This window comes from Aspergillus flavus, chromosome 1 (assembly GCF_009017415.1).
Source record: "Aspergillus flavus chromosome 1, complete sequence".
Lineage (NCBI taxonomy): Eukaryota > Fungi > Ascomycota > Eurotiomycetes > Eurotiales > Aspergillaceae > Aspergillus > Aspergillus flavus.
Window position 1 is genome coordinate 1,079,634 of NC_092406.1, and position 24,242 is coordinate 1,103,875.

General features: G+C 47.1%; 11 protein-coding genes across 11 annotated transcripts; 5 read left to right on the plus strand and 6 right to left on the minus strand.

Moving 5' to 3' along the window:
* Positions 1-691: 691 nt before the first annotated feature.
* Positions 692-1,993, minus strand: F9C07_2227283 (uncharacterized protein; the record flags this gene model as incomplete). The annotated part of the gene is made up of 4 exons (XM_071509796.1): positions 692-1,145; positions 1,211-1,585; positions 1,619-1,758; positions 1,802-1,993. The coding sequence occupies 4 exons, from the start codon at positions 1,991-1,993 to the stop codon at positions 692-694; spliced, it is 1,161 nt and encodes a 386-aa protein (XP_071365536.1).
* A 69-nt stretch (positions 1,994-2,062) lies between these two features.
* Positions 2,063-2,915, minus strand: F9C07_2278848 (kelch repeat protein; the record flags this gene model as incomplete). Its single annotated transcript, XM_071510335.1, has 3 exons — positions 2,584-2,915; positions 2,450-2,533; positions 2,063-2,400 (listed from the first exon to the last, which is right to left on the minus strand). Exons 1-3 carry the CDS (start codon positions 2,675-2,677, stop codon positions 2,063-2,065), a joined length of 516 nt encoding a protein of 171 aa, XP_071365537.1. The 5' UTR covers positions 2,678-2,915.
* A 972-nt stretch (positions 2,916-3,887) lies between these two features.
* On the plus strand, positions 3,888-6,996 carry F9C07_2278849 (endoplasmic reticulum-resident kdel protein). Its single transcript, XM_041284339.2, has 2 exons — positions 3,888-4,034; positions 4,098-6,996. The coding sequence occupies exon 2, from the start codon at positions 5,118-5,120 to the stop codon at positions 6,957-6,959; it is 1,842 nt and encodes a 613-aa protein (XP_041141468.1). The 5' UTR covers positions 3,888-4,034; positions 4,098-5,117; the 3' UTR covers positions 6,960-6,996.
* A 404-nt stretch (positions 6,997-7,400) lies between these two features.
* Positions 7,401-8,223, minus strand: F9C07_2278850 (uncharacterized protein). Its single transcript, XM_041284338.2, has one exon. It carries the CDS (start codon positions 8,101-8,103, stop codon positions 7,558-7,560), a length of 546 nt encoding a protein of 181 aa, XP_041141467.1. The 5' UTR covers positions 8,104-8,223; the 3' UTR covers positions 7,401-7,557.
* A 942-nt stretch (positions 8,224-9,165) lies between these two features.
* Positions 9,166-10,047, plus strand: F9C07_413 (uncharacterized protein; the record flags this gene model as incomplete). The annotated part of the gene is made up of 3 exons (XM_041288876.2): positions 9,166-9,502; positions 9,588-9,766; positions 9,895-10,047. 3 exons carry the CDS (start codon positions 9,166-9,168, stop codon positions 10,045-10,047), a joined length of 669 nt encoding a protein of 222 aa, XP_041141466.2.
* A 560-nt stretch (positions 10,048-10,607) lies between these two features.
* Positions 10,608-12,956, minus strand: F9C07_2058339 (fungal-specific transcription factor domain protein; the record flags this gene model as incomplete). Its single annotated transcript, XM_071508611.1, has 5 exons — positions 10,608-11,812; positions 12,060-12,399; positions 12,452-12,479; positions 12,529-12,807; positions 12,874-12,956. The coding sequence occupies 5 exons, from the start codon at positions 12,954-12,956 to the stop codon at positions 10,608-10,610; spliced, it is 1,935 nt and encodes a 644-aa protein (XP_071365538.1).
* A 944-nt stretch (positions 12,957-13,900) lies between these two features.
* Positions 13,901-14,953, minus strand: F9C07_1017041 (cofilin). Its single transcript, XM_071507359.1, has 3 exons — positions 14,550-14,953; positions 14,363-14,493; positions 13,901-14,297 (listed from the first exon to the last, which is right to left on the minus strand). Exons 1-3 carry the CDS (start codon positions 14,807-14,809, stop codon positions 14,278-14,280), a joined length of 411 nt encoding a protein of 136 aa, XP_071365539.1. The 5' UTR covers positions 14,810-14,953; the 3' UTR covers positions 13,901-14,277.
* Positions 14,954-15,486: 533 nt separating this feature from the next.
* F9C07_2135183 (C6 zinc finger domain protein) lies at positions 15,487-18,030 on the plus strand. The gene is made up of 6 exons (XM_071509138.1): positions 15,487-15,636; positions 15,696-16,247; positions 16,295-16,432; positions 16,496-17,148; positions 17,227-17,953; positions 18,009-18,030. The coding sequence occupies exons 1-5, from the start codon at positions 15,583-15,585 to the stop codon at positions 17,231-17,233; spliced, it is 1,404 nt and encodes a 467-aa protein (XP_071365540.1). The 5' UTR covers positions 15,487-15,582; the 3' UTR covers positions 17,234-17,953; positions 18,009-18,030.
* Positions 17,267-18,191, minus strand: F9C07_417 (uncharacterized protein; the record flags this gene model as incomplete). The annotated part of the gene is made up of 3 exons (XM_041284328.1): positions 17,267-17,747; positions 17,811-17,940; positions 17,996-18,191. The coding sequence occupies 3 exons, from the start codon at positions 18,189-18,191 to the stop codon at positions 17,267-17,269; spliced, it is 807 nt and encodes a 268-aa protein (XP_041141463.1).
* A 462-nt stretch (positions 18,192-18,653) lies between these two features.
* Positions 18,654-21,198, plus strand: F9C07_2208557 (heterokaryon incompatibility protein-domain-containing protein; the record flags this gene model as incomplete). The annotated part of the gene is made up of 5 exons (XM_071509646.1): positions 18,654-18,833; positions 18,885-19,072; positions 19,104-19,471; positions 19,519-20,133; positions 20,357-21,198. The coding sequence occupies 5 exons, from the start codon at positions 18,654-18,656 to the stop codon at positions 21,196-21,198; spliced, it is 2,193 nt and encodes a 730-aa protein (XP_071365541.1).
* A 1,656-nt stretch (positions 21,199-22,854) lies between these two features.
* Positions 22,855-23,802, plus strand: F9C07_1016987 (uncharacterized protein). The gene has a single exon (XM_071507358.1). The coding sequence runs from the start codon at positions 23,144-23,146 to the stop codon at positions 23,675-23,677; it is 534 nt and encodes a 177-aa protein (XP_071365542.1). The 5' UTR covers positions 22,855-23,143; the 3' UTR covers positions 23,678-23,802.
* The last annotated feature ends 440 nt before the right edge of the window (positions 23,803-24,242 follow it).

Here is a 24,242-nt window from a genome sequence, read left to right on the forward strand (position 1 = left end):
TGCATTGTAATTAACAGTTGAATATGAAAGTGTTGCCCGATACATGCTTGTTTCAATAGACCGCATAAAAGATCGCTCGCAAAATGTTCGGCCAAAAAAGTCCGACAGTTGTATGCAGAATGAAATCCGGTCTATGGTTACACTTTAGCAACTGAACCCACAGATCATTTCCATGTATGCTATACGCCAAGTGAAGTTAAAAAAGCGTCCTTACTGGGGACGTATATCTAGAGTCATGATGTCATGGCCCATCACTACACTCCTTGGTGATCAGGCCACTGGAGACGTTCAAAGAATAAATGAGATGAACCAATTCTTCAAGAGATACCCTTGTACCGATTATGCAAGGTTTGCCTCATACCGTTGGTTGAGAATTTTCAACTCAACGCTAATGCGCGTAACCCTTTCTGCGTCACTGCTAAGCTGGACATGCCGAAAGCTTGTGCCCAACTCAAAACTAGCCTGAAGAGACGCAAACCAGAGGACACAGAGGCATGGATTCTTGGTAGTGGAATAGCCGCCTTGGCATCGGCACACTATCTCGTCGTGGATGCGAAAGTACCCTATTCCCAGGTGCACGTTCTGGATTTCCATACTTTACTAGGGCAAGCTTTGCACCAGAAAGGTGGCCCTTATAGTGGATATGATCAATTTGCTGGGTGGCTGCACCGGAAGGATTCGATTAAACTGATCATCGTTTGATCCCCTCGGCGGGCATTTCCATAGCCATATTCTCGGCTGGCATCTCGAAGCGAGCTTGATCCCTGACTCCCATCTCATAGACCTCTGGTCCGCTACCATACAGCTCTTTCTGAGGGCTTTCCAGTGGTGGAATAGCCGATGCGTCGCTCTGCCATGCCAGTCGAGTGCTACTCGCAGCTTTTGCTTTTCGGTGTCTTCGGGCGAGGAACCATGCAAGGCCCGCGATCAAGCCCACACCAGCAACGCAGCCAACCGTCACTCCGGCAATACCGCCGCCGGATAGGCTTTTCTTAGATCCACTGGAGCTTTGTCCAGTTGTACTGGAAGTCGACGTCGATGAAATACCGGAATCCGTGGCGTTGTTTCGTTTCTTAAATAAACTTTCCATACTGGTACTATTGAATCCATCCTTGGGCGAAACTACTGTCGCTCCGCCAGTTTCACTATTGGTTGGTTAATACCAGTATCCTTGGTGAGGGGAAGTTTCTGAGGGATGAAGTTAACGTACCTCCCGCCGATAACGTCGGAGACCTTAGAAGGGATTCTATAGGCATCGTTATAGCTTGCATTATAGTTAGACATCCACGAGAGGGAGTGTAGGTCGAAGATGCCTATCCCGTTGGCAAACGTAGCACTGTCGCAGTTCTGTGGTAAAGGGTCATATTCTCGATTCGTGACTGGGGTATTGCCTCCAACCACTATCATGGTATTATTCTGAGGCCGGACACATTTGTGTTTAATACGGATGCTGTTGTCATCAGTAACCCGAATCCACCGGAATGAAGGCACTGAGAGAACGTAGACATTGCCATCTGACAGCGCTGTCGTGTTTGCCATTCCGCCGAATACATAATTGCAGTATCGATTAGCATTAAAAAAGTCACTGCTGGTTGTATTAGGAGGCTAGCCAACTTACATTGAATATGATGATAGATCCTGGGCAGGAGCAACAACCGTACAGCCCGACATTCGCCAGCCGGGAACATCACCAGAGGTTTGCTGAGTGTACCATTTCTGCTCCGAGATGTCGTAGACACGGACCGTTTCCATGGAGTTCTGGAGACATTAGCGATGAATGATTCAGGACTAGGTTTCATACCCGATGAATTGTCTCATTTTGCCTATAGGCCAAATAGGACAGCGTCTGGCCAACTGAATATTTATACCCGCCAAAGGCTACTATGGCGCCCTCCTCTCCAGCCGATTCAAGCAGGCTCGTATATCCGTCGCCTATGGTTCCCCATTCATTCATAACGGCAGTTGATGCGTTTGTCCATTCTTGTTTATCCATATCGAGTGTAATCAATCCCGGGTCCATGTATACATCCGCTCCCGCGGTGCCGGCAAAGCTGGGGTTGCCTCAGGGGTTTAAGGAGCCACCGAGGTAATAGGCCTTGCTCGAAGACTGGACTGCACCTCCCTGACAAAGTCGTACCAGTGCAGCACCCGAAAATCCGCTATGAGTCCATTCGTTGGATGCGATGTTGTATTTCCATGTTCCGAGAGGAGAGACCGAAGGACCATTTACTCCACTGACATAGCCCCCGTAGAAGAAGAGGTTGTCACCATCCGACCAGGCGGCCCCCTCATCCAGGTATATCGCAGTATTGTTAGCGAGGGGCTTTGGGATGTAAGTGTACAAATCGGTGTCCGAGTTGACCCAGGATTTTGTTAAATCAATGGTCTCGAGGTCATCAACTGTGGGGACGTTAATTCAATGTCGTAAACAGGGATAGGAGATTCGCACTTGGCTTCGTAGTGATCGTTTCGTTCGGCCACCTGGTGTGCATTTCACCGCCATCGATGTAAAGTTTTCCATTGCTGATGACGGCTGAGCAGGACGTCAGTTCGGCTGATATAGGAGTGGCAACTGTGACCTACCAGAATGGAATATGCGACTGCAGTTTGTCTCCGCCGCGAGAGCATACTGTGTCAGTGTATATAAATAGAGGGTGAATAGAACCACCCCGGCCATATTGAAGTTTCCAACGCGGCTGGCTATAGTCACCGCAGGAGTACTGACGATCGCTGGAGCTCACAACACAGGGGTCTGCCGTCTCAGAGATTTGAAATTAGGGGAGGCTCGCAACAACGTAAGTACGAATCCTGACGCTAAGGCTTACCTCAGTGAAGGTCAATGCTGTTAGATAAAAAAAAAGCTTTGGGGCGGTGCTCCGGAGTTGCATGAAGTGTCGGTCCCTAGTCTTTACAAGGAATAGTTTAAGCTATGCTTACAAGTACAGAAGAACACTTGTACGACTTTAGTTGGAAAAGCTTGGTTCATAGATCTTTATGAATATTCAGATGTCATCAATGCGATGCCATCCGATTCAGCACCCCGTCCACTGAGTTTGTGACACTGACATCGTCTCCGCACCCTAACATATGCTGATGAGGATTGACGACGCGCGTTGAGGAACATGATGGCTCGAAGAAAAATGGCAAGGAGTCTAACAGGATTGGCCATCTCGTTTAATCACTTTTTAGACCATTTTTAGGGCGTGAACTTGCGAAAATGGGGGCCAAGTCGCTTCTCTCCACAGTCCTTCATCTATGGAGTAAAGCCGGGCTTCGCTGCAAGGAGCATCCCGGCTGTGGTTGTATAACTCCATGGTCTATGCTAGACTTCGATCCACACACGGACCTGTTTACCTTCGATTGTCTCTTTGAGTCTGAGCCTCGTAGAATGAAATCTGTTCAAGTCGTGTCAATGTATGAGTTGTGGGGCTGGAGAGAGCACAGCAAACCACGACCCGCGATCGACCGAGAATAATAATGATCAGCTAGCTGAGTTGGCATAGGAGCTCCACGAGCCTCTCTGTAAAACATATCAGCATAAGGAGTACTACATGCGAGTGAGTCGAAGATCCTGTTCAGTGTGTCTGACGAAAATGTGTTTTCTTATCGAAGCAGAAGGAATTTCTAGACCGTTTTAGCTCCATAATGCTTTTGCTGGAGTCTATTGATCCGTACATACACCACCAGCAGGACATGGACAATAGCATATTAACAGTTATTCACGGCCTCCCATTGGTTGGTAAGGCGTGGAGAAGTTTTCCTGACACGATGGGGCTCGTCGTCAGATTGCATGAACATCCGCCAATAGATGGGATAAATCGTCCCAGCTGGTACTCCTTATCTGCAGCATTTACCGCTAGTAATGCTCGTTTCCTTGGTTCCGTTCCGTTTTCTTTGTTTTCTCGAAGCCTGGGGAATAGTCTAAAGTGACAGCTTTCATGCAGAGATCTTGTTCATTTTCAACTTGACACTTCTATAAGATCCCTACCCTTTCAGTTGAGAGAGTATTTACAATGATTAGTTCACCAACTCTTGTACGACGCTCCCCGAATTAGGCCTGGCTATTCTGACTACGCACGGTTTCTAAGGGATGCCAGGCAAATCAACATCATCTCAAGCCATACCCCGTGCTTGCTTGTCAGTTCGTTTCCGCTCGGATCTCTTTCCTATCCCTCAAATCCGCATGCGTCCTAGAAATTCTAGGCGAGGTCACTACCAATCAGCCTCCCAGGGGCCAGACCGATCAAGAAAATTTTCTACAAGAGGTCTCACGGACCGAGCCGACAAGGATACCACGAGGACACTCAAATTAAACTGGGGCGCCAATGCTGACATGCTGACAGGTACATGTGTAGCCTTGTAGTCAAGTCAGGTAGGACATCAAGCCAATCCCATTTGCCTACAAGGTTCCTCTGTACTGCAGGATTCAGGCGATATCGGAGAGTTATAGTGGTCCCCGTTCAAACAGTTAAGTGACCCACAGCGTTCCACAACCAGGTACCGTTGATCTTGACTGCTTTTAGATAGGGTTACCCACCTTTCACAATTTTCGTCTTCCTTTTTTATTTATTGTTTTTTTTAATCATTTTTTGCTCATCTTTCCTTTCAGTACTTTTTCCAAACCCTTTCCGAGTTTGTTATGCATCCAGCCCTGCTATTATGACAGAAGGTAGGGATGCATCGCCTTATGCCCTATGCTCAGGGTTTGATATCTCACCCCCACGATGTCGGGGAATAGACTCGAACAGGACAGAAGAAACTTTCTAACACCATTATATTTGGGAGGTTCCACGAGGGCGTCCCACCGTAAGGACATGACTAACAAATTTAATTTCCCCAACTCCATATTTCCGTAATTATTCAGCGTGGTTTATCTGGCCCTGAACCAACCGGCGAACGAACCAGAGCACCCACTAAACCTCATCGATAATGAACACCCCCGTTAATCATTGATCTTTGTCCATAATTGGTTGTAAATTGTCGCCTCTGGGGCTCTCAGCTTAACTGCTGATTGCGACATATCCACCATGACAATCAGTCCCTTACCCAGACCCTGAAGGGTCTGACCTTCCACCCTCTCTCTATCTGTCTGAGCCTGCTCCGACAGCATCTCTGCCATGATTCCGCTGCCACAGCTGCTTAAACGCCGGTACATCTTTCTGGTCGTCTCGGGTATCGTTCTTCTCGCCATCGTCAACGGCTTCTACCTTAACCTTCTCCCTGTCCCGAGCGTCATTCGCGGCTCCGCGGAGACAGAAGGAGCTCAACGACCCGATTTCGACGAGGCTGCGCCGCATCCGATCGATGGATTAATTCGCGATGCCCAAGCGAAATGGGATCATTTACTGTCGAAGCGCGTGGATTCCCTAGCTGATGCAACCAAGCAATATCGAGACCGAAGAGGCCGTCACCCGCCGCCCGGCTTCGATCAGTGGTTTACCTTTGCGAAACAGAAAAAGGCAGTACTCATCGAAGACCTGTTCGATCAGATATATGATGACTTGAGTCCATACTGGGGGTTGGACCCTCAAGTAATTCGGCGCCATGCAACTCACTCAGATCCACGTATCATTATTCGCAACCATACACTGTCCTCTGTCGGTCATACTGGCGTCAACTGGCTCGAGGTCTGGATGGATATGATCTCGACTATCCAGGAGTTTCTACCTGATATGGACATCCCACTGAATGGTATGGACGAACCGCGCATCATCGTCCCATGGGAGACCGTCTCAGAATATCGCGCCAAAGACCGCGATCTTCAACAACAACTCGATCCAAGGATGGCCGTTGATCAGTATATGACTCTGTCATCCGAGGAACAGTCTGCGGAATACTCGCCTCCCGCATTCCAGGGAGCTGACAAGCCTTTCTGGGATATCATGCGCGGTGCATGTCCTCCCGAGAGCCCCGGACGCACCAGCAATATCCAAAAAGTTGATTTTGCCAACCCTCCAGCCGAATTCTTCAACTACCGTAACTCCTTCTCTGAAAATGGATATGTGAGAGACTTTGAGCGCTCCAAGGACCCCTGCTGGCGGGCGGAGCTGCAGGCATTACATGGTAGCTTTATCGAACCTACCACTACATCTACCACACACGAATTGATCCCGTTATTCGGGGGTTCAAAGCTAACCGTTAACAACGAGATCCTTATACCACCCGCGGTGTACTGGGAAGACAACCCTACTTATTCTGGCGGAAAAAGCAACCATGGCGGCCCGTGGTCCAAGAAGAAGGATATCGTTTTCTGGCGTGGAATTGCAAGCGGCGGTCGCAACCGTGTCGACACCTGGACGGGATACCAACGACACAGACTGGTATCGATGCTGAATGGCACAGAAGTCGCGCTGACCAATGGATCGTCTCATGGGATCAACTTCCGTCTACCCGATTACCAGTACTATCAAGTGACAGCGGGTCTGGATGGTGCACTTCCTGAGTTCTTGAATAAGCATTGCGACCTGGGATTCCTGGATCTCTGCTGTTTTCCGCTCGAAGGCAGTCCACATTGCTCTTATACTGACCCCTACTTTAAGCTCGTCAAAGGAATGCCCATGAAGGAACAATACGCTTTCAAATATCTGCCCGATGTAGATGGCAATTCCTTTAGTGGACGGTACCGTGCGTTCCTACTCTCCACGTCATTACCTATCAAAGCAACAGTTTACAAAGAATGGCATGATTCACGACTGATTCCCTGGGCGCACTTTGTGCCCATGGACTCCCTCTATATGGATGTTTACGGCATTTTACAGTATTTTATGGGATACAAGGGACGCGATAGGCATGACAAGCAGGCGGAGAAAATTGCTATGGATGGCAAGAGCTGGGCTGAGAAGGTCCTGCGCCAGGAGGATATGCAGATCTACGTTTATCGGCTGCTTTTAGAATATGCGCGACTTTGTGATGATCAACGGGATAGTCTCGCCTTTGTAGGAGACTTAATGAATATTTAGTAATAGATAATGAATTTCTTTTTGTTTAGACTCAGCATAGCTAGGGCTTTGTGTACGCCTTCCCGCGCAGCTCTGGGGTATTAGCGGAGCTATATGACAGCGTGCGGTCTGGCGAGCTGCTTAGGGATGTGTATGCTTTACAATGAACCTCAATAGGTATCCTTGCAAATGGCGGGCTTTACACATATATGAAGCTTGGCCCAACGCATACGGCGGCAAGGATGCTGTCCATATCCCATTGGAGAGCTTACAAAGTCAGTCATTGCCTCCATAAATCTAGGGTTTCTATATAATTGAACCCTGAAGTCTTCTAGATAAGGGAAAGTCTTGTCCATCAGGTTGTCAACCGCATAAGACCTCACGTTTTAAAGGCTACTCTCCCCCGTATGAGTCATGGTATGTATCCTCTAACTTAGAAAAATAGGTAAGTTCTGAACATGCCTGAGCTCTAGTATCATATTCAGGAGATATTTTCTTTACTATGTATAGACATGGCACCCTTCTCTGGAATAATACAACTAATCCGCGCAAACACAAAACACAGTTACTTCCCTGAATCAACCTCCTTACTCATAAATAACTACTGAATTCAAAGCCTTCATCTCACAAGATCCTCCGTCTTCATAATCCCCCTCCTCAACATCTCCCCCACAACCGGCCCACTATCACTATAAATCTGCATACTCCTAATCCTAATCCCATCATGCTTAGCAGTCCAATCCTTGACAAAATTAAACCGAAACATGCACTCCACCCCCAAATCCCACCGCCTCCCCTCCAAATCTACCGCTTTCTTGATACCTTCCTTCGGAAGATCAATGAAAAGTGTCGCCTCACCGACAAACTCCCACCCATCCACCTTCTCCGCAACACACACCCACTTCGGTTCGTGGTGTGATAGCTTGAATGCACTGTAATCAGCCTTAGACGCCTCCCAGGCGGTTTCACCACCCGTGAACCGTTCTCCGTTGGGTTTGATGTATGTGTAATCGTCCGTGACCCAGTCGGACCAGGGGGTTGACCAGCTTTCGCGGGTGTCCCAGGCGATCGTGCATTTTTCCATCCAGGCTAGGGCTGGGTGGATGCGTGCTTGTTCCCAGCCTTTGGTTGTGGTTAGGAATACTGGGGTGGTGCGGAAGGACATTTTTATTTATCTTGTATGGTTTAGTTGGTTGAGAGGAGAATTGTTCTGGATCGAGTGGAAGTACTATCCTGCTCGCGATGTCCTTTATATGGTGCAGGTCCATGTCTCAATGGAGTTTACGAGGGAAGCGTATTGAATCAATTAAGTTGGTCATAGCTCCCTAGGCACCCAGCCTAGACCTTGTTCTTATCGCATAGAGTTCGATACGAGAGTAGTGGCGAGACGGGAGCAGCAGCCGCCGTTAGTGGTCCATCAGAGAGCCGGCTAGACTTTGGACAAGGTTCAAACCACGGATGCGTAAAGCTTGACCTCAATCTATTCTATAGGGAGGTCATATGCTCATTAATGTGCCTAGGGGAGGGGCCATTGTTGTATCCTCAACATGTCCTCAGCATGGTGGTCTATATACAGGTTGGGCGGGCCTACTAGTGTAGGGAAGTTTTATTTGTAGTAATCAAAGTATCTTTTAGTAAGGCGTTAACATGTATCATATATAGTTCATATGTAATTGAGCTTAGTGCTATTTCTATATGTAGTTCTAGGTCGTCTGCATCTCTCCAAAGCTTAACTTCCTCCCATCTGTAGTGATACGTCGGACGAAAATCCCAACCATAACCCGACAGCATGTCCCCAATTATTCGTTCGAGCCGTCTAGTGGATATCTTTGCCGAATCTGAGTAGCTGGAGCCCGCTGGTAGGCTCATTAAAGGTATCTGAGCTGTGACCTGTCACTAGTCCAGAACATTGAACTCTGAGGTCGAAGATTTCCTGATTCACCGGCTGAAGTCGTATGACAGTGACTAGAACAATATTGCTCATTCAAGGATTATGTACTCGTCATCAAGCTACATATATAATTAATATTTTTAGACCAACGGAGAGGCTCAGAACATAAGTATGACGCTTTCTCGAGCCTTGCAATTCATAGAATCCTCATTAATCTACAGTCCTTCTATACCATAACAGACTTTTATGGCCTTCCACTAGGACATAAATATTCATCAAGAAAAAGGAACCAGCACTAACATTATTTCCTGATATTCCCAATTCATGAGTATTTTCATGGGAACTATGACTTTCTTTACTCGTCTCGCTTTCTTTTTCTATTTCACATTTGCTACGGTATATGCTGGAGATTATAAATTCTGGATCTCAGATGTTGATGTGGTTATAACTCGAAGCCCCCATAAAGATACCCTTCTTGGTGCTATATATGTGAATGGAACCGGCGTTACCCCAGCTTCGGTTATTAAGTTACTAGGTGACCAAGGGGGGTCCGACCCAGTGAGCTTTCAACCAGACAACTTCGCCATCGAATTCACTGCCCCCGATAGTGCGGATATCGAAATCTCTTATTCACTTGTGAACAAACACGATGCTGCTGGAGCAGATGGGACCAGTAAGTATAGTTAAACACATCTAGAACTGCACCTGGAAAAGATCTCCTTGACGATGACACGGCACGAGACACTGATTCTTGACAGAGCTAATCAACGCAATCGGCACTGCTATCGGAGCGGCTGGAGCAGCTACCGGCACCTCTTCAATTACGAGTATCCTAGTCGCTGTCGGAAACGCCCTTGGCGCATTGGACGGATTGTGCGATGGAGCGGTTGTTGGGCAGTCGATTTTCCTCACTCCAATTGATCTACAAAAGTTGGCAGTGAGCCAATATACTCAGATACTTACGGACCCTGGTTCGGAATCGAGTCCCGGGTGTGGTAAAAATTCCTTATATAGGAGTACGGCAAATCTCGTGCTCTTGAACCCGGTCCTAAGCTCGGCTTCTAGCCCTTTGCCAACATCGATTGCTTCCAGTTCAGTGCAATCCTCTTCTGCTTCAAGCTCTTCGTCTACTTCGAGCAGTGTCTCGGACCCCGGTGCGACATCGACATCGACTACTACCCATCCCTCCACGAGCACAGGGTCATATATTCCAGTTGAATATTGGAGATATGGCATTCTTGCAGTTTTACTATTTTTACCAGTGTGGCTGGGATATTATTGGTCAAGATAAGGAAGTTGTCGGTCTGGGAAGCCGGCTAAACGTCGTGCATATGTTTAACTGTGTCTGCGGCTATCTGTGAAGGGTCTTTCTTCGCCTTCTACATTTTCTTGCTACGATTATTTCAAAGACACTATTTTCACGTACTTCCTTTTGATGTACATGATGATCAATAAGCTGCGTACAATATAGATACAGAAACAAGCTCAAAGTTAGAGGCGGTTACGCTTTAATTAATATCACGGTTATGACCATATGCTATTGTTCTACTGTACAGCCAAGAGGTCTTCTTATCACTCTATACTAAGTGAATACTAGGAGTTAGGTTAGAATTGGAGTAGCAGCAGTTCTATCACACAAGCTCCTACAGAATTTGCTCGCACATTAAACGTAGTGTTCAAGGGAAGCGATTTTCGACACATTATTGCTTCCTTGACTAGCCATTCTATGGTATTTATAATCATCACTAATAAAACAAGTTGGATTCCATTCCAACAGCTCACCAGTTCTGGGAATGCATCGGATACCAATCTATTGTAGTCCAGTCTGACTGGTTCACCTCCACATCCATTGTCGCCTGTCCAGGTATATCAGGGTAGCCCCCAAGATCCGGCCCCGGAAAGTCATGACCTTCCGTACTGTAGAGCAAGTCATGGGCACCAAAGTCCATCGGCATAGTCATTGGCAGATGGTCAGTGTTCACATTCGATCCGACTATGGGCTGTTTTAGGTCGCTTCGTTGTATACCTCCTGTTGTCTGCGCCACTCGTTTGACGTTCAAGACAATCAATGGTGGCTGTAGTGGCTTGTTTATTGGTCTGAATACCGCCTCACGCGCCTCCCAGGCCTCGAGTACAATTTTGGCGAAGGATTCAAAAAACGGGTTCACCTTTTGCATATCCTTGAAGCGAGCTTCGCAGTTATCGCTCATGGTCCTCCAGATCCTATCGGCATGCTCCACAGTAGGTCTCTTCCGCAAGTCTTTCAAAATATAGATGTATGCGGGAAATGGGAAGTGAAAGTCCGTAAGCCAACGGTACCCTTTCGTCAGAGGAGAGGTCATGAGCTTCGTATCGCACTCGATGATAATTAAAGCGTGTGAGATAGCGATATCGCGCTGCTCGTCTGTCTGCTGCACGGATGCATATTTTGAATAATGTTCCAAGAGGCGGTTCTTGGCAAGCTGGCCACGCGTCGTCCAAATAGTCATGAAGTGAAGCGGGTTCTCTGGATTGCATAACCTAAGATATCGATTCTCTATCATCCTCTCAAAAGCTGTCATTCTGTCTCCTTCTGGGTCGGCGCCGTGCGGAGTATCTTTAATGATAGCCTTCAGGGATGGGTTGGTAAAGTCGAGGTGGAAAGCGCTCTGGCGCATGAAGTCGCCCATTTTGCTGCGGACGACAGTGAAAAGGGCCTCGGTGGGTTCATCGTGACTTTGTGGCAAGATTTTCATTTCTGGCCGAATATCAAAGTCATTCGCGTTCAGGGGAACCCTACAGTCCCAGGTGGGAGTAAGCATTGTGGTCTTGTGACCTGAAATTTCGGAGATACGATTGTCGAAAAGGATTAGCGACCACCACAGCCTTCGGCGCATTTCACCTTCCAGAGCAGTGCATCTGGCATTGGTTGTCTCGTTTTCAATGCCCATGCGTTGTGCGATGCGGATAGCAACACCAAGAATTGAGGATACAGACCGCGGGTCTGTACTGGGTCTGACCGAGACCTGTGAGTATTAGAGGGGCACGGGCAAGATTGTCATTCGGTGCGCTTACCAAGTACAAGTATAATGCTGTCAAGCACTCAACACTACCGGTACATAAAATCCCACATTTCAGAAGAGCTTGTTGGCATGCAAACTGATATCTTTTCAGAAGATGCTCCCTCGGCGTCCTCAAAATGGCATGACATTCATCTTCGCCAAGGCTCAATATGGATACGCAATATATACTGAACATTAGTGCGTCCAATGTAGGGCTGATATTTGCCACGTCGCCAGCAGCATCAATAATCCGTGGTTGCAGCGTAGGTATATGAGTGACTTTGAGCAGAGGGTTCACATTATCCAAGTAGACCTGCCACAGCCGGAAGATCTGGATCTGATCTGGGTGTAGAGTAGAGATATCGACATTTGTGTTACAGGAACCAAAGAGAACGTTTTGCTCGTGGCTTTGATATATCTGATCCCACGCCTTATTAACCACATCCTCATGCACATCCTCTTGTGGGTGGTTGCTATCGTTTTCATCGGTGTCCTCATCATCATTGTTCTCATCCCCAGGACCTAGAGACTATTTCTACATTGTCAGCGGAACATGAACCCTCTGATCTACATAGTCATACCATTTGATTCATGAGATACCAAAAATTTCTGAAGGTGGTTAGTCATCTAAGGCATATATTCTAAAGGTCACCCTCACTTGGCCTCGTTTGAATATTCACATTTTACTGTTTTCTGCTCGTTCGACAGTTGATTCGTTCCCACAGTGGAGTCTGCTGTTCCGTCTGGGGTGCTAGATCCCCTGGGATTCTCGCTTTGGCACGGCCCTTCTCCTATAGGTGTGTGTAGTGGGTCGAATGGGATATTGTTCTGACGGAGCAGGGCCTCGTAGCGTCGCAGGCGCTCCAGCAGCTCTCGCTCGGGGAACCTGCGACGCCGCTGGCGCACACCAGTGGCAGGAATGCATTGAACGCCAGCTCTAGTGCAGTTGACACACGGGAATTCGCGATTACACCTGACTTTACGCTGCTGGCACAGCACACACGAAAGGACCCGCGGCGGCCTCGTAGCAGATCGTGGGGACACCGCCGCCAGAGAGTGTAAGGTCATGCAGTCCTGCGTCGACATTATTTCCGGAGTACTTGGCGGGCGGTTGAGGATCTCACTCTACCCAGGATCGATGACACTGTTAGAGGCGAGGAGATGTCGTGACGCAAGTCTCGGACTATGGGGGCCGTCTCGGGCTTTAACAGGCGTTAGAGAACGTCAGCTCGGGTGTTTCCATCTCCCGAGAATCCCTCTCGGTCTTTACTAATGTCCGTCCCTTGGGTCCTGGCCGTCATGTGACCTATCCAGCCTACTTCTTCAATGGAAAATGTAGAAATAGCTCATGAATCAGGAAATATCATTTGAGCTGGAGTCTGCGTAGGGCAGTCTTCGTTTATAGACATGCAATGTTCGTGTACTCTTCTCCCAAAGCTGTTCTGGCCCACTTGTTTGCCAAACGCAACCCTAATATCGCATGAGATACGAGGTACAACACACTCGAGATTATTAGTCACCTATGGAATCTGTGGAATGAAGTTAAAAGGCAAAGATAAGCGAAAAGGCAACGGAAAAAAAAAAGAAAGAAAGAAAGAAAGAAAGAAACGTGTAGCAGATGTCATCCATTGCAGCGCCGAGCTAACACACTAGGAAGGTATATACCTGCACATGCGGCTACAATTATTTAAGAGACGGCCTGGGATTCGCATCCACCTGTGGAATGATTACAGATAGTGAGAAACGTAGCTATAGCGCACAAGTCTACTCAGCCTTGGGTTCCATACTTGATGATGCGATAATGGCTGTTTTCCACGCCTTTGCGGGTCAAGGCTAGGACTATAATGTAATGATTCAGGGAGTGCTTCCTGGGAATGTGTGACAACGGGTTGTTTTTCGTAACCAGGCACTCTTTATTCCGATCTAGGTAAACCTAATATGGGCGTGGACATAGATACTGGGGGTCTTCCGGGGACTACGGCCAAAGGTAGGAAGGGTGTTATGCCTTTGTTTAATGAGTTGTCGCTCTCGGCACCGTGATCAGGCCTGGCGCAACGGTCTCAGCCATACATGATCCTAAATCCCCGCCCAGCAGCTATAGCAGAAGCTGTTAGACCAAACCATCTGGCTTCTAAGCCCGCCAATTCTTGAAATATAAGATCCGAGTACCAGCCGTTGTCGTCTTTTTGTCGCTAATGGCTGGTCTTGACCTACTTGCGAGAGTTAATCCTTACTATAGGTTTTGATAACTACTAGAGATAGGAAGTCTAATGCCGACACAGATTATAAGAGTTCAGACTGAAAGTCAATAGAATGCAAAAGCTTCTTCAAAGGCTCGTAATAACCTCAGGCAGTGATTCTCCTTGGTATTAGCAGCTATTAGACCGCCTATTCAAGGACGAATGCTTCACTTGACTTTTTCCAAGACTAAGATCAAGTTAGCGACTTGTAACCTAGGGCAAGGCATCTTTTTATATCTTCTAATGACATACTAGTTTCGAAAGAAATCTCACTGAATTCTGTTCCGGATATATCCAATCCGATTCCAACTAGTTGCCTGCGCAACGTATCTTTGTTGCTGGTAAAAATCATTTTTGACCTTATATGAGCAACATCCGGACACCTTTTAGCAATAGTTAGATCATTGTATGTAATCATATTGCTTTGAAGTGAACAAACCAGCTTATGAATACCAGCTTCCTTATTTGACGATCCCCATCTAGTTTGGGTTCAAAGTCATACACTGCCCATCGACACTCATGTTCGGAAAGATCCCCAATGAAATCGTCATAGGTGGAGTCAATGCTTCCTGTTTTGTCAACCACAATTTCCTTGTTGTCTGCGCTCAGTCTGTAGATGACATATCGATATTTTTGCCGAAGTTTCATTTCAAGAAACTTTGTTTGGCAGTCATTATCGACCCCTACCCCAGAAGACATATTTGTAGAGAGGGAACGTCCGAGATCAAGAGTTGCAAAGAGAAAGGTCGGTTAATCAAATTAAGAATCGACAAAAACTCTTCCCTGAAACAGAGTCAATCTCAAGTCATACACCACGTCGTACAGTAATTTTCTTAACAGAAGCATAAAATGAGAATCTTCTTTTGTCTCAGCAATCCTCGATACAGGACCAACCTTTTATAAGCGATGGGCTCTGGGAATACCCCGCTTATTGCTGAGTAAAATGAGGGGCTTGCAGATTTAGTTCGCTTACAGATCTTTTCGCACCCTATCTCAGTGAACCTTCCTGGCAATCATTACCACGTTTGGTAGTAGCATATTTGTTCAACCTTGAAATGGAAAACGTGGTGTGCGCACCGCACTTGAGAAGAGTAAGTCTTCTGGCCAAACTGAGAGACGTATCCCAGCAAAACAAAGCATATAAAATGACCATATGCCTATGGGACTTTCAATAATTGGCTATCATCTATCCTGTATTAAGTGGGCCAGTCTAGTATATATCCGCTGAGATCTGGCGATACTCTATAATACAATACACTGTCTCTTACAATATACTAACTATACAAATACCATATCAGACCTATATATGTCTATGCACTAAGAATACATAAGAGAATAAATTGTTCTGCTGACTAAGATTCACTGCAGCACAAAACGAAGTCAGCCATTGCTTGGCTTTGTGCCTCGTATTCATATCTCGTGAAAAGTGTCCGACATGGTCTTCACTGATATCTATCTCAAGATTCCAGAAAATGGGAGTGCCTCGAAGTAACGGTTGCTTGCTCTGTGTGCAGCGTCGTGTGAAGGTCGGTGTTCTGGTACTCTGAAGCCGTCGCTGCATTGATGACTGATATTAGAGTTACAGTGTGACGAGGGGCTCCCTGGATGCGCGAGATGCGCGAAATACGGAAGACCCTGCCCCGGATACGACCGAGGCTTCAAGTTCGTCGCGGGGAAGCCGCATCGCTCCAAACGGCGTCCGGGGTCGAAAACAGCGGTGGATGACACGCATCTCGTAGACATCAGTTCAGGAAAGGCCAGTCAGGCTATGCAGCAATCCCTCGCTCGGAGGGCCAGTTCATTGTGGTTGAGATCTGCAGACACGAATGTAATGCAGAGTCTTGATATCTTAATTGGTGATGTCTCCCAACCATTTCCTGCCTCTTCAACTTATACAACCACTCGCTGGTTTACCTTCCTTCCCGCTATATATGGAAGAAATACAACTCTGGATGCCTCTATCAGATGCTTTGTTGCACATCACATTGGTATGATGACGGAGAATAAGCAAGCTGTCATGTATGCCAGGTCCACATACGTGGAAGCCCTGAACAGGCTCCAGCGATCTCTGTACAACCCGACGGAAAGTCTCTCATCTGAGATTCTATGTGCCGTTCTGCTTCAGTGCTTCTATGAAGTGAGTTCTCCATAACGCAGCGCTGTAACTGGTCTAAAACTCTCAAGCTCTTCGCCAATGCACATGACTCGACATGCTGGATAAAACACGCCAATGGGTTAAGTCAGCTTGTTAAGCTTAGAGGCTGTGATAGCTACCAAACCGAGTTCGATCATACCTTACTCAAAGCCTCTCGTGGTTTGATTGTACGATTCATCCACCTTTTAACTACTATCGTCATACGAAGTTCGCTTACTGACTAATGAAAGATCATGCACTCTTTATTCTCAAAAGAGAAATGCTTTCTCACATCTACTGATTGGCAATCTGTGATGAAACAACAATTCGACTCTACTTTCCCCGCCGTCATCTTTGCCCAAGTCGAAGAGCTCTTTGCTTACTACACCACCATACCGTGCTTCATCCACCAATTCTTCGACCTCAGACAAGCCGATCCAACGCATGAAAAAACGCAGTTGAAGGCATCTAAGCTTCTAAACGATGCCCTCGACATGCAAAACAAATTGTCCACTTGGTATGACAAGTTCAGTCAAACAGCGCCTCTTCCAACAGAAGTCCTTTCATCAATGGGCGACACCTTGTATCCAATAGTGTACTCGTTCACAGATGTCGATACCGCAACGATCTTCGCCGCGTATTATTCGTACATGGTGATTATCCATGCGATTCTAGGGGCGTGTCACTACCCCGGCGAACATGCTGCTATGGTTGTGTACTACCGAGACCAGATCTGCATGTCCGTTGAATTCAACGCTCAAGGAATGTTAGGTCCCTCTCGACTGGGATTTCCTTTGCTCGTGGTTAATGAGTTTGCGGACCCTCCGACGAAGCTGTGGGTTCAGGGTTGGTTACAACGACTTTCAAAGACTTATAAAGTTATGCTGCCGCAGAATTATGAACGGTGAATATCTACTACATCTAATCTTGTACATCTCTCAGGGCATCAAATATGCTAATTGCTATTCTCATGACATGAAAGTAAATGAGAATAATAAGCGACTCTGCTGATAACCATCAATCTATACGCGAGCCTCGTCAACACCACTGTCAACCTTTCCCCTAATCGGCTCTGCCACTGCACGCGCCGATAACAAGATAATCATAATCATAATCTCCATCAATAGTCCCATCCCAACCATAACACCCCCATCACCATTAGCAGGGTCAAACCTTCGCGGTCCATACTGCGCGAGCAACATATAAGCGATCCTAACAACAAAGAAAGGAAGCGCCGCCAGGACCAGTAGTACGCAGCGATGACCAGCTCTGGGAAGAACAGAGCGATAGGCCACAGCCAACCAGCTAAACAGTCCACACCCGAACGCAAATATAAGAACGAGCAGCACAGATCCAACCACTTTGCATGCATAGACGGCAGCACTTTCTCCCACCACGATCAACACTATACCAAAGAATACGGGGAATCGGAAGAAGTGGAGTAAGAAGCGGATGGTCTTGGGATATCTGGAGTTTCCGGGGCCGGTTCTACCTGTTTGTCCACTGTTACAGAACATACGTTAGACTCAAAGCATTGAGATGTAAGGATTAATGGACGAAACAGACCTTCTCAACATGACGAGGCTGACTTCAAACAACAATGGGGAAAGGCCAATGCCTTGTAGGATTGCCTCTGTGATGATTACTTTCGTGTCGTTGGAGCCTGAGAGCACCATTCCGGACCCGGCAATTCGAACTAGCATTCTACGGTCAGGGCGACGCAACATGATCATCAGCAGGATCTCACTTACGTTGTGCCACTAGTCCGATCAAGCCATACCACGAGTAGAAAATACAGCGAGGCACGGATTTCTGCTTGTCATGATGCCAGTATTTCCACTCCTGCATGAACCGGGTGGTACACTGGATGATTTGGATGAGCGAGAAGATAACCACCTCGGCGATGGCAATATGGCGCTTCTCTGGGGAAAAGATGAGAGTTGACATATTATTCTCAGAGTCTTCTGTCTTCTGTGTCAAAGGGCTCTGAGAGGTAGGGCACTTATTGAGTGCCAGTATAGATTGCTTGTATAGAGGGAGAAATCAAAATTGCTTATATAGAGATGGATCCTGTATTGGAGGTTGAGGTACAGCAGTGAGTGGCAGGGATCAGTTTGGACATGCCACCAGACACCCTTTTATATCCACCTCTGTCCCCTCTCTCAGCTTCTGTTGAACCAGAGAAAAGAATATAGATGTGAGGCGCAGTGGAGACCTCGCGACAGATGACCCATTCGGGCTTAGCGTCCATTCAGTTGAGGAACCAATCAGCGTCCGTAGACTATACAAGCGCCTTCAGGTTCATCGTATCCGGGTCCATCTTGTTGCATCTTTGCTCGTTTGCCATTCATCCCCTTTTTCTGTATGTATATGTATGAGAGAAAGAATAAGAATGCAGTTAATTTTACAATGGACTGGTCAAAACTTGTGATTTATGCACGGATTAGGTCACAGGAGAGAAGAGTGCTTTTGGTTGGCTTTAGAACTGCCTACCCAGCTATCGGCCTATGTCAACCCTTGTACATTTGGCGTCTTCTGATGCGAGGCTCTACAAAGATCCTTAGGCCATTGGCCCTCTCTTGTTTTACTGTGCGTGTCGGAGCCAACATACAGTCTAATTGATCATCAATCGCCTGACAGGTATTCCTCAAGGTCTGTTCTCTTCCTCCAGTAAGGCATGCATGCAGCTATTACCCCATCATCGCTGACAAACGAGCTGCATTACAACTCAATCAAATCCCCACACAGCACAATCTGTCTGGAAAGCCACTCATCACTTATGACTTTATGGAGATAACAATTATATTGCAACCTCCCCAAAACATACGGTATGGCGGCAAACTCACCACTTTGTAAAAGGTGCAAAGTCCTCGAATTTGACGACAAGGCTCTAGGCGCCCGTGTAGAGATATCGAGAACCGGGAAGCGTTACGCTGAATTTGGGCGCCTCGATAAGTTGTCTCTCGAGTACAGCCTCAGAGATACCTTTCCTGACCTGCCAATACTTGCAGCAGAGCAATGTGGAATGTGTGCGCTTATGAGAGAGCAATTTCTTGCCGTTGGAAAAGAGGAGAAACTACATTCCGCCACATTGGAAATCCTTAAGATTGGTTTGGATTTTTGTTATGGGTATCACCTTAACCGTATGAATGGGTTGTTGGTGTACTTCAAATTGAATGATGGCCATAAGCGCAAGATGATGTTTAGTATACAAGCAGAACCTGCTGGTAGGCCTCATGTTCCATATTCCAACAACTGCTGGCTGATATGTTAGATCCATGTTATAATTGGCTGAGCATAATGCGAAGACCTATTGCGTCAAGTGTATTGTCCAAATCTGGTATATCAAGAATAAGAGAAATGGTGGAAGGCACCAACTTCAGAAGTGATTTGGATACAGAGGAATGCTATCTCCCGACGCGCCTGATTCATGTCGGTGATGAACAACATGAGCCACGCCTTGTAGTTTCAAGAATGCATCCACCATTTCTCCTGAAGAACGAGGGATGGAACTCCCGTTACATCGCTCTTAGCTACTGCTGGGGCTCTCGCACCGAGGCTGAGCAACAACTGAAAACCACCACGGATTCTTTCAAGAGCCATATGCAGAGGATTCCAATTGAAGCACTGCCGCAAACGCTCTTGGACGCACTTTCGGTCTGTCGAGCATTAGGAGTGCCGTATCTATGGGTAGATGTACTGTGCATCATCCAGGGAGATAAGAGTGACTGGGAAAGAGAGTCCGCAAACATGGCCAATGTGTACTCTCACTCATTCTTGACTGTCTGTGCTGCGCAGGGAGACTCGTGCCAGAGCGGGTTTCTGAAGCGATGCCCTCCGTCTCAAGTAAGAATTCCTTTCCATTCATCTTTAGACCCCTCTGTTTCAGGTAAGTACTCACTCAGGAAGGTTCCCGGACTGCAATGCTCCAAAGAAATCCGAGGCATGGGCTTCTTTGACAGTGGCCCCCAAGAAAGTCCATTTGCCATCGATGTAGGGTACTCGATTTGGAACGACCGGGGATGGACATTCCAGGAACTGAAATTGAGTCGTAGGGCTCTCATCTTTGGCACATACATGATTCACCTATTGTGCCCCCAACTTTTATGAAGCCGAAGATGGCGAACGTCAGTCTTTCCCGCTCGTTATGGGTCCCAGTTTGACAAACTATTCTCAGCCTCCCATGACGCGAAGCGATGCATACAGTGAATGGTATTTCTTGGTAGAGCTCTATAGCTCTCGCTCACTGACCTACCAAGATGACATCCTGGTAGCCGTCTCGGCAGTCGCAAAGCGCTTCTCTACAAATGTAAGCGGGAAATATTTGGCAGGGCTATGGGAGGAAGACCTTCACTATGGGCTCCTATGGGTCAACAATAATTGCGAGGGAGACAAATCTAGTACGAACACCACATATACGGCTCCATCGTGGAGTTGGGCAAGTCAGTCATGCCGGGTAGCGTTTCGCAAGGACCGTCATCTGGGTCTGGGACCCCAGTCAGCAAAAGTATTGGCTGCGGAGATATCGTTCGCCATGGATCCGTACGGGCAAGTCACTGGCGGGTTCGTCTTACTTTCAGCCAAAGCTTGCAAGATCTCATCGACAGGATTTAGTGTTTCTGAGAGCGTTGGCGGCTTTCTTCCTTTCAACAGCCATTCAAGAGGTGCTATATTGAGTGATATCACGCTTGATTTATCGCTAGCGTCACATGAGGTAGGATATAAGGCTCAGGTCTGGTTTGATCAGAGATATAAGTCAGAAGATCATTTGATTAGTCGAATGTTCATGGTTTTAGTATCTAGCAAAAAGAGTATAATGCTAGGTCTTCTCGTTCTACCGACCGCTACCCAAGGCGAATATACGAGAGCAGGACTCTTTATGTCTAAAAGCTCGGAACTCGGAGTTTTAATGTTCTGGGAAAATGTCGAGACAACAACCGTCAAGCTGGTATAGATACCCAAAACTTCGATGTAAGTATTCCTTCCAGCTCTCCCTCTTTACCATATCTATGGCGGTCTCATACCTGTCAATAGACTGCAACATAGGGCAGGCGATCAGGCAACAAACCGGCTCCATCTGACCAGCAGAGCACGGGCGTTAAGTGGCCCTATCATGCCATCGCCAGATTCGGCTTTGTCAAAAATATGCAAACGTGGATAATGACCAGGCAGTCAATATAGACGAAGACTGGCTGTTGGAAATATTGTTTTTGGCTACTAGGAAGATCAGGGATGCAATAGCACAAGTAAAAGGGTCCAAAAGTATACTATGCGACAGACCAGACAGAACAGTCGCTGTTGTGCAGAACTACTAAGACAAACGGGGTTTGATGCGTTGAGTTACTATAAGAGTCATAAGAATGAGAGACACAGATTCTGCCCGGATTGGTTGACAGTTCGACAAGCTGCCCGAACATGACAACACCATCATTACATGAAACATTAGGAAGCCAGATCTTGGTGACGGAGTCTGCTTGATAAATCTTTGGCCTCGTGGCCTGAGATCACTACTAGAATCTCTGATTGATATCAAGAACTGGTAGTCACGCGATCCACCCTGTGTGTCTTCATCAAGCTTACTCTCTAGGATTACTGATGCGGTGACGTTCAATGCTGTGACAACTGAAGAAGCGAAGTCCTTGTCTATGATGAACAACTTCGGTACCTGCCAAAGTACTTGAGATACCCCGCCCATGGTTTATTGTGTTATGATTGGCTGTCAGGTAGTGGCTTAGCATGCAGATCTTCGATTGCATCCGAGTCGCCTACGTGACCAGTTCAGAACTTCGGTTCACCGTTTTCTTCAAGCTCATCCACAATCAATCTGTCCTGCGTAAGCTATGGGCTATAACCGATTGTTCGACAGGGACCATGGACCCCCTTTGGCTTTTGAAACTCTGGAGCTGGATGAGCGAATCTGCAAAACTTGTGAAACGGATTTTTTGACTGAAAAAGCCGTCCGGAAATCAGCAAAGTGCACTGGGTGCGTCATGTTCAGAATTCTTCAACAAGCGTCTTGTTCTGCTCGCGCCTCAAAAGGATGCTCTTGCAACCGCAACAATCCTTCTGACTCCGTATGGTTTCGACTTGACGAGTCCGTCCAGTGGGGCTGTGACTTTTGTCAAGCAGGTCTCATGCTACAGTTATACACCTTAGATGGTATGTTTCCCATCGGCCCAGTGGTTCCCTATGACCAACCAATGTCCAGAAATTGTCATCCCGAGTTAGACAGATTCTGTAAATTGGGGTGGATTGACGTGGGACGACATGTAGTGGGAAATACACCAACCGACGCTGCAATGTCCGACATATCTCAATAGTTGGACATTTGCACCAAGCAACACCCGAAGTGCCAAATTGCGGACAAAACTCCGCTACCATCACGAGTACTTGAGATTTATGGGAGTCCTGACCATTCTCCGAAGCTAAGACTACACAGAACGGCACGCAACGAAATGGGACGGTACATTTGCCTCAGTTATTGTTGGGGGGGCAGAGGGAAGTCCGGTTCAATTAAAAAAGGCAACACTGTCGCAATTCCAACAAGATATCGAGAGGGAGACACTTCCCCTCACCTTTCAGCATGCAATCCATGTCACGCGACAGTTGGGTGTGAAGTATTTGTGGATCGACTCACTATGTATCGTGCAAGACGACAGTGAGGATTGGAGGGAGCAGTGTCTACGTATGGCAGAAATATATCATAACGCCTAGATAACCTTGGCATCCAGTGCTGCACCATACCCTCGGGCTGGTCTGTACTTCACGTCCGACGATGAATGGGACCTTGGACGGGAAGTTTTAAGTACTAGCGGTCGCCACGCATTTCGCACCTTTGCTCGTACGCCTATGACTGACATGAACTCAACAGGGGATTGCGAGCCCCTTTTCAAGCGAGCATGGGCCTATCAAGAGCGCATGTTATCACCTCGCATTCTTTATTTCACTCGTCGAGAGTATTGTGGGAATCTAACGAACAGACTGCATGTCAATGCCTTCACCTGCGAGGAAAAGGGAGCTTAAAAGTCACATTTGCCGAATCTAGTGATGTGAGGGACTTCAGTTTCCGCTGGACTGATATCGAGACAGAGTACACTAGACGCGAGCTATCCCATACAACCGATAAACTACCCGCGTTAGCAGGAATTGCTAGAAGGATGCACTCGTTGAGGGCCAACGATACTTATATAGCGGGCTTGTGGCGAAACACCCTCTGCCTAGACCTATTGTGGCGCGGTAATCGAGAGTCGGAACTGGCAACTTGGCAAGCACCGTCGTGGTCTTGGGCCTCCATTAAAGGGGAAGTCAGTTTCTTGATAAACGAACAAAACGTATATGGATTTCGCCCGATGTTCTCTTATATAACTCATAACTGCACGCCACTCCATCCGACTAATGAGGGCTGTTTTGGTGGCTGCAATCAGCGTCCCTGACGGTCAAAGGAAAGTTGAAATCAGTCATTTGGAATAATCCTGGGAATTCGCTTACCATTGGCAAAGCTCATCGGCATGGTTCCTTCTTTATAGACACTTATTACTGGTCAGAGCCTACAACAAACGAATCGCCACTCGACATTCCTCATGTTGGTGACATGTTTAGTGGTGGGCATAGGACTAAAAGCTACTATCTTGACCTACGGCAAGTCGATGCGAGATTACAGACCTATGAGCGAGTGGGGTTGTTTCATGAAAAGGAGAGACCCAGTAGTCTTGAAAGATTATGGCAAACCATCGAAGCAACAACAATCACTCTGGTTTGAGGTTGGGGGTTTTGTGAGCATATTTGACGCACCCCAGAAGGCTTGATCATGTCTCTTAAAAAAAGGAGAAACCACAGTCGACCCCAGAAGAATAATATAAACTTCATCCTAGTGATCAAACATATTGGGCTGAAGTTCCAGGACAGATTAAGACATATCATCTATGGCCCTTGATTCGAGCACCCGTTGTCACTGAGGGCCTATCCGGTATTGATATAGGCTCTTAAATGAGTACACTG

What these genes read in the sequence shown, in the direction of transcription:
- F9C07_1017041 (XM_071507359.1), bottom strand. Translation starts at nt 14,809, where the DNA reads ATGTCTTCTGGGGTAGGGGTCGATAATGACTGCCAAACAAAGTTTCTT. An exon ending in AAGCTGGTATTCATAAGCTG is followed by an intron (nt 14,494 to 14,549) that starts GTTTGTTCACTT and finishes TATTGCTAAAAG; the next exon opens with GTGTCCGGATGTTGCTCATA. An exon ending in TGAGATTTCTTTCGAAACTA is followed by an intron (nt 14,298 to 14,362) that starts GTATGTCATTAG and finishes ACTTGATCTTAG; the next exon opens with TCTTGGAAAAAGTCAAGTGA.
- F9C07_2278849 (XM_041284339.2), top strand. Translation starts at nt 5,118, where the DNA reads ATGATTCCGCTGCCACAGCTGCTTAAACGCCGGTACATCTTTCTGGTC.
- F9C07_2135183 (XM_071509138.1), top strand. Translation starts at nt 15,583, where the DNA reads ATGGGAGTGCCTCGAAGTAACGGTTGCTTGCTCTGTGTGCAGCGTCGT. An exon ending in GTGTGCAGCGTCGTGTGAAG is followed by an intron (nt 15,637 to 15,695) that starts GTCGGTGTTCTG and finishes TTAGAGTTACAG; the next exon opens with TGTGACGAGGGGCTCCCTGG. An exon ending in TGCTTCAGTGCTTCTATGAA is followed by an intron (nt 16,248 to 16,294) that starts GTGAGTTCTCCA and finishes AAAACTCTCAAG; the next exon opens with CTCTTCGCCAATGCACATGA.
- F9C07_2278850 (XM_041284338.2), bottom strand. Translation starts at nt 8,103, where the DNA reads ATGTCCTTCCGCACCACCCCAGTATTCCTAACCACAACCAAAGGCTGG.
- F9C07_1016987 (XM_071507358.1), top strand. Translation starts at nt 23,144, where the DNA reads ATGGGCCTATCAAGAGCGCATGTTATCACCTCGCATTCTTTATTTCAC.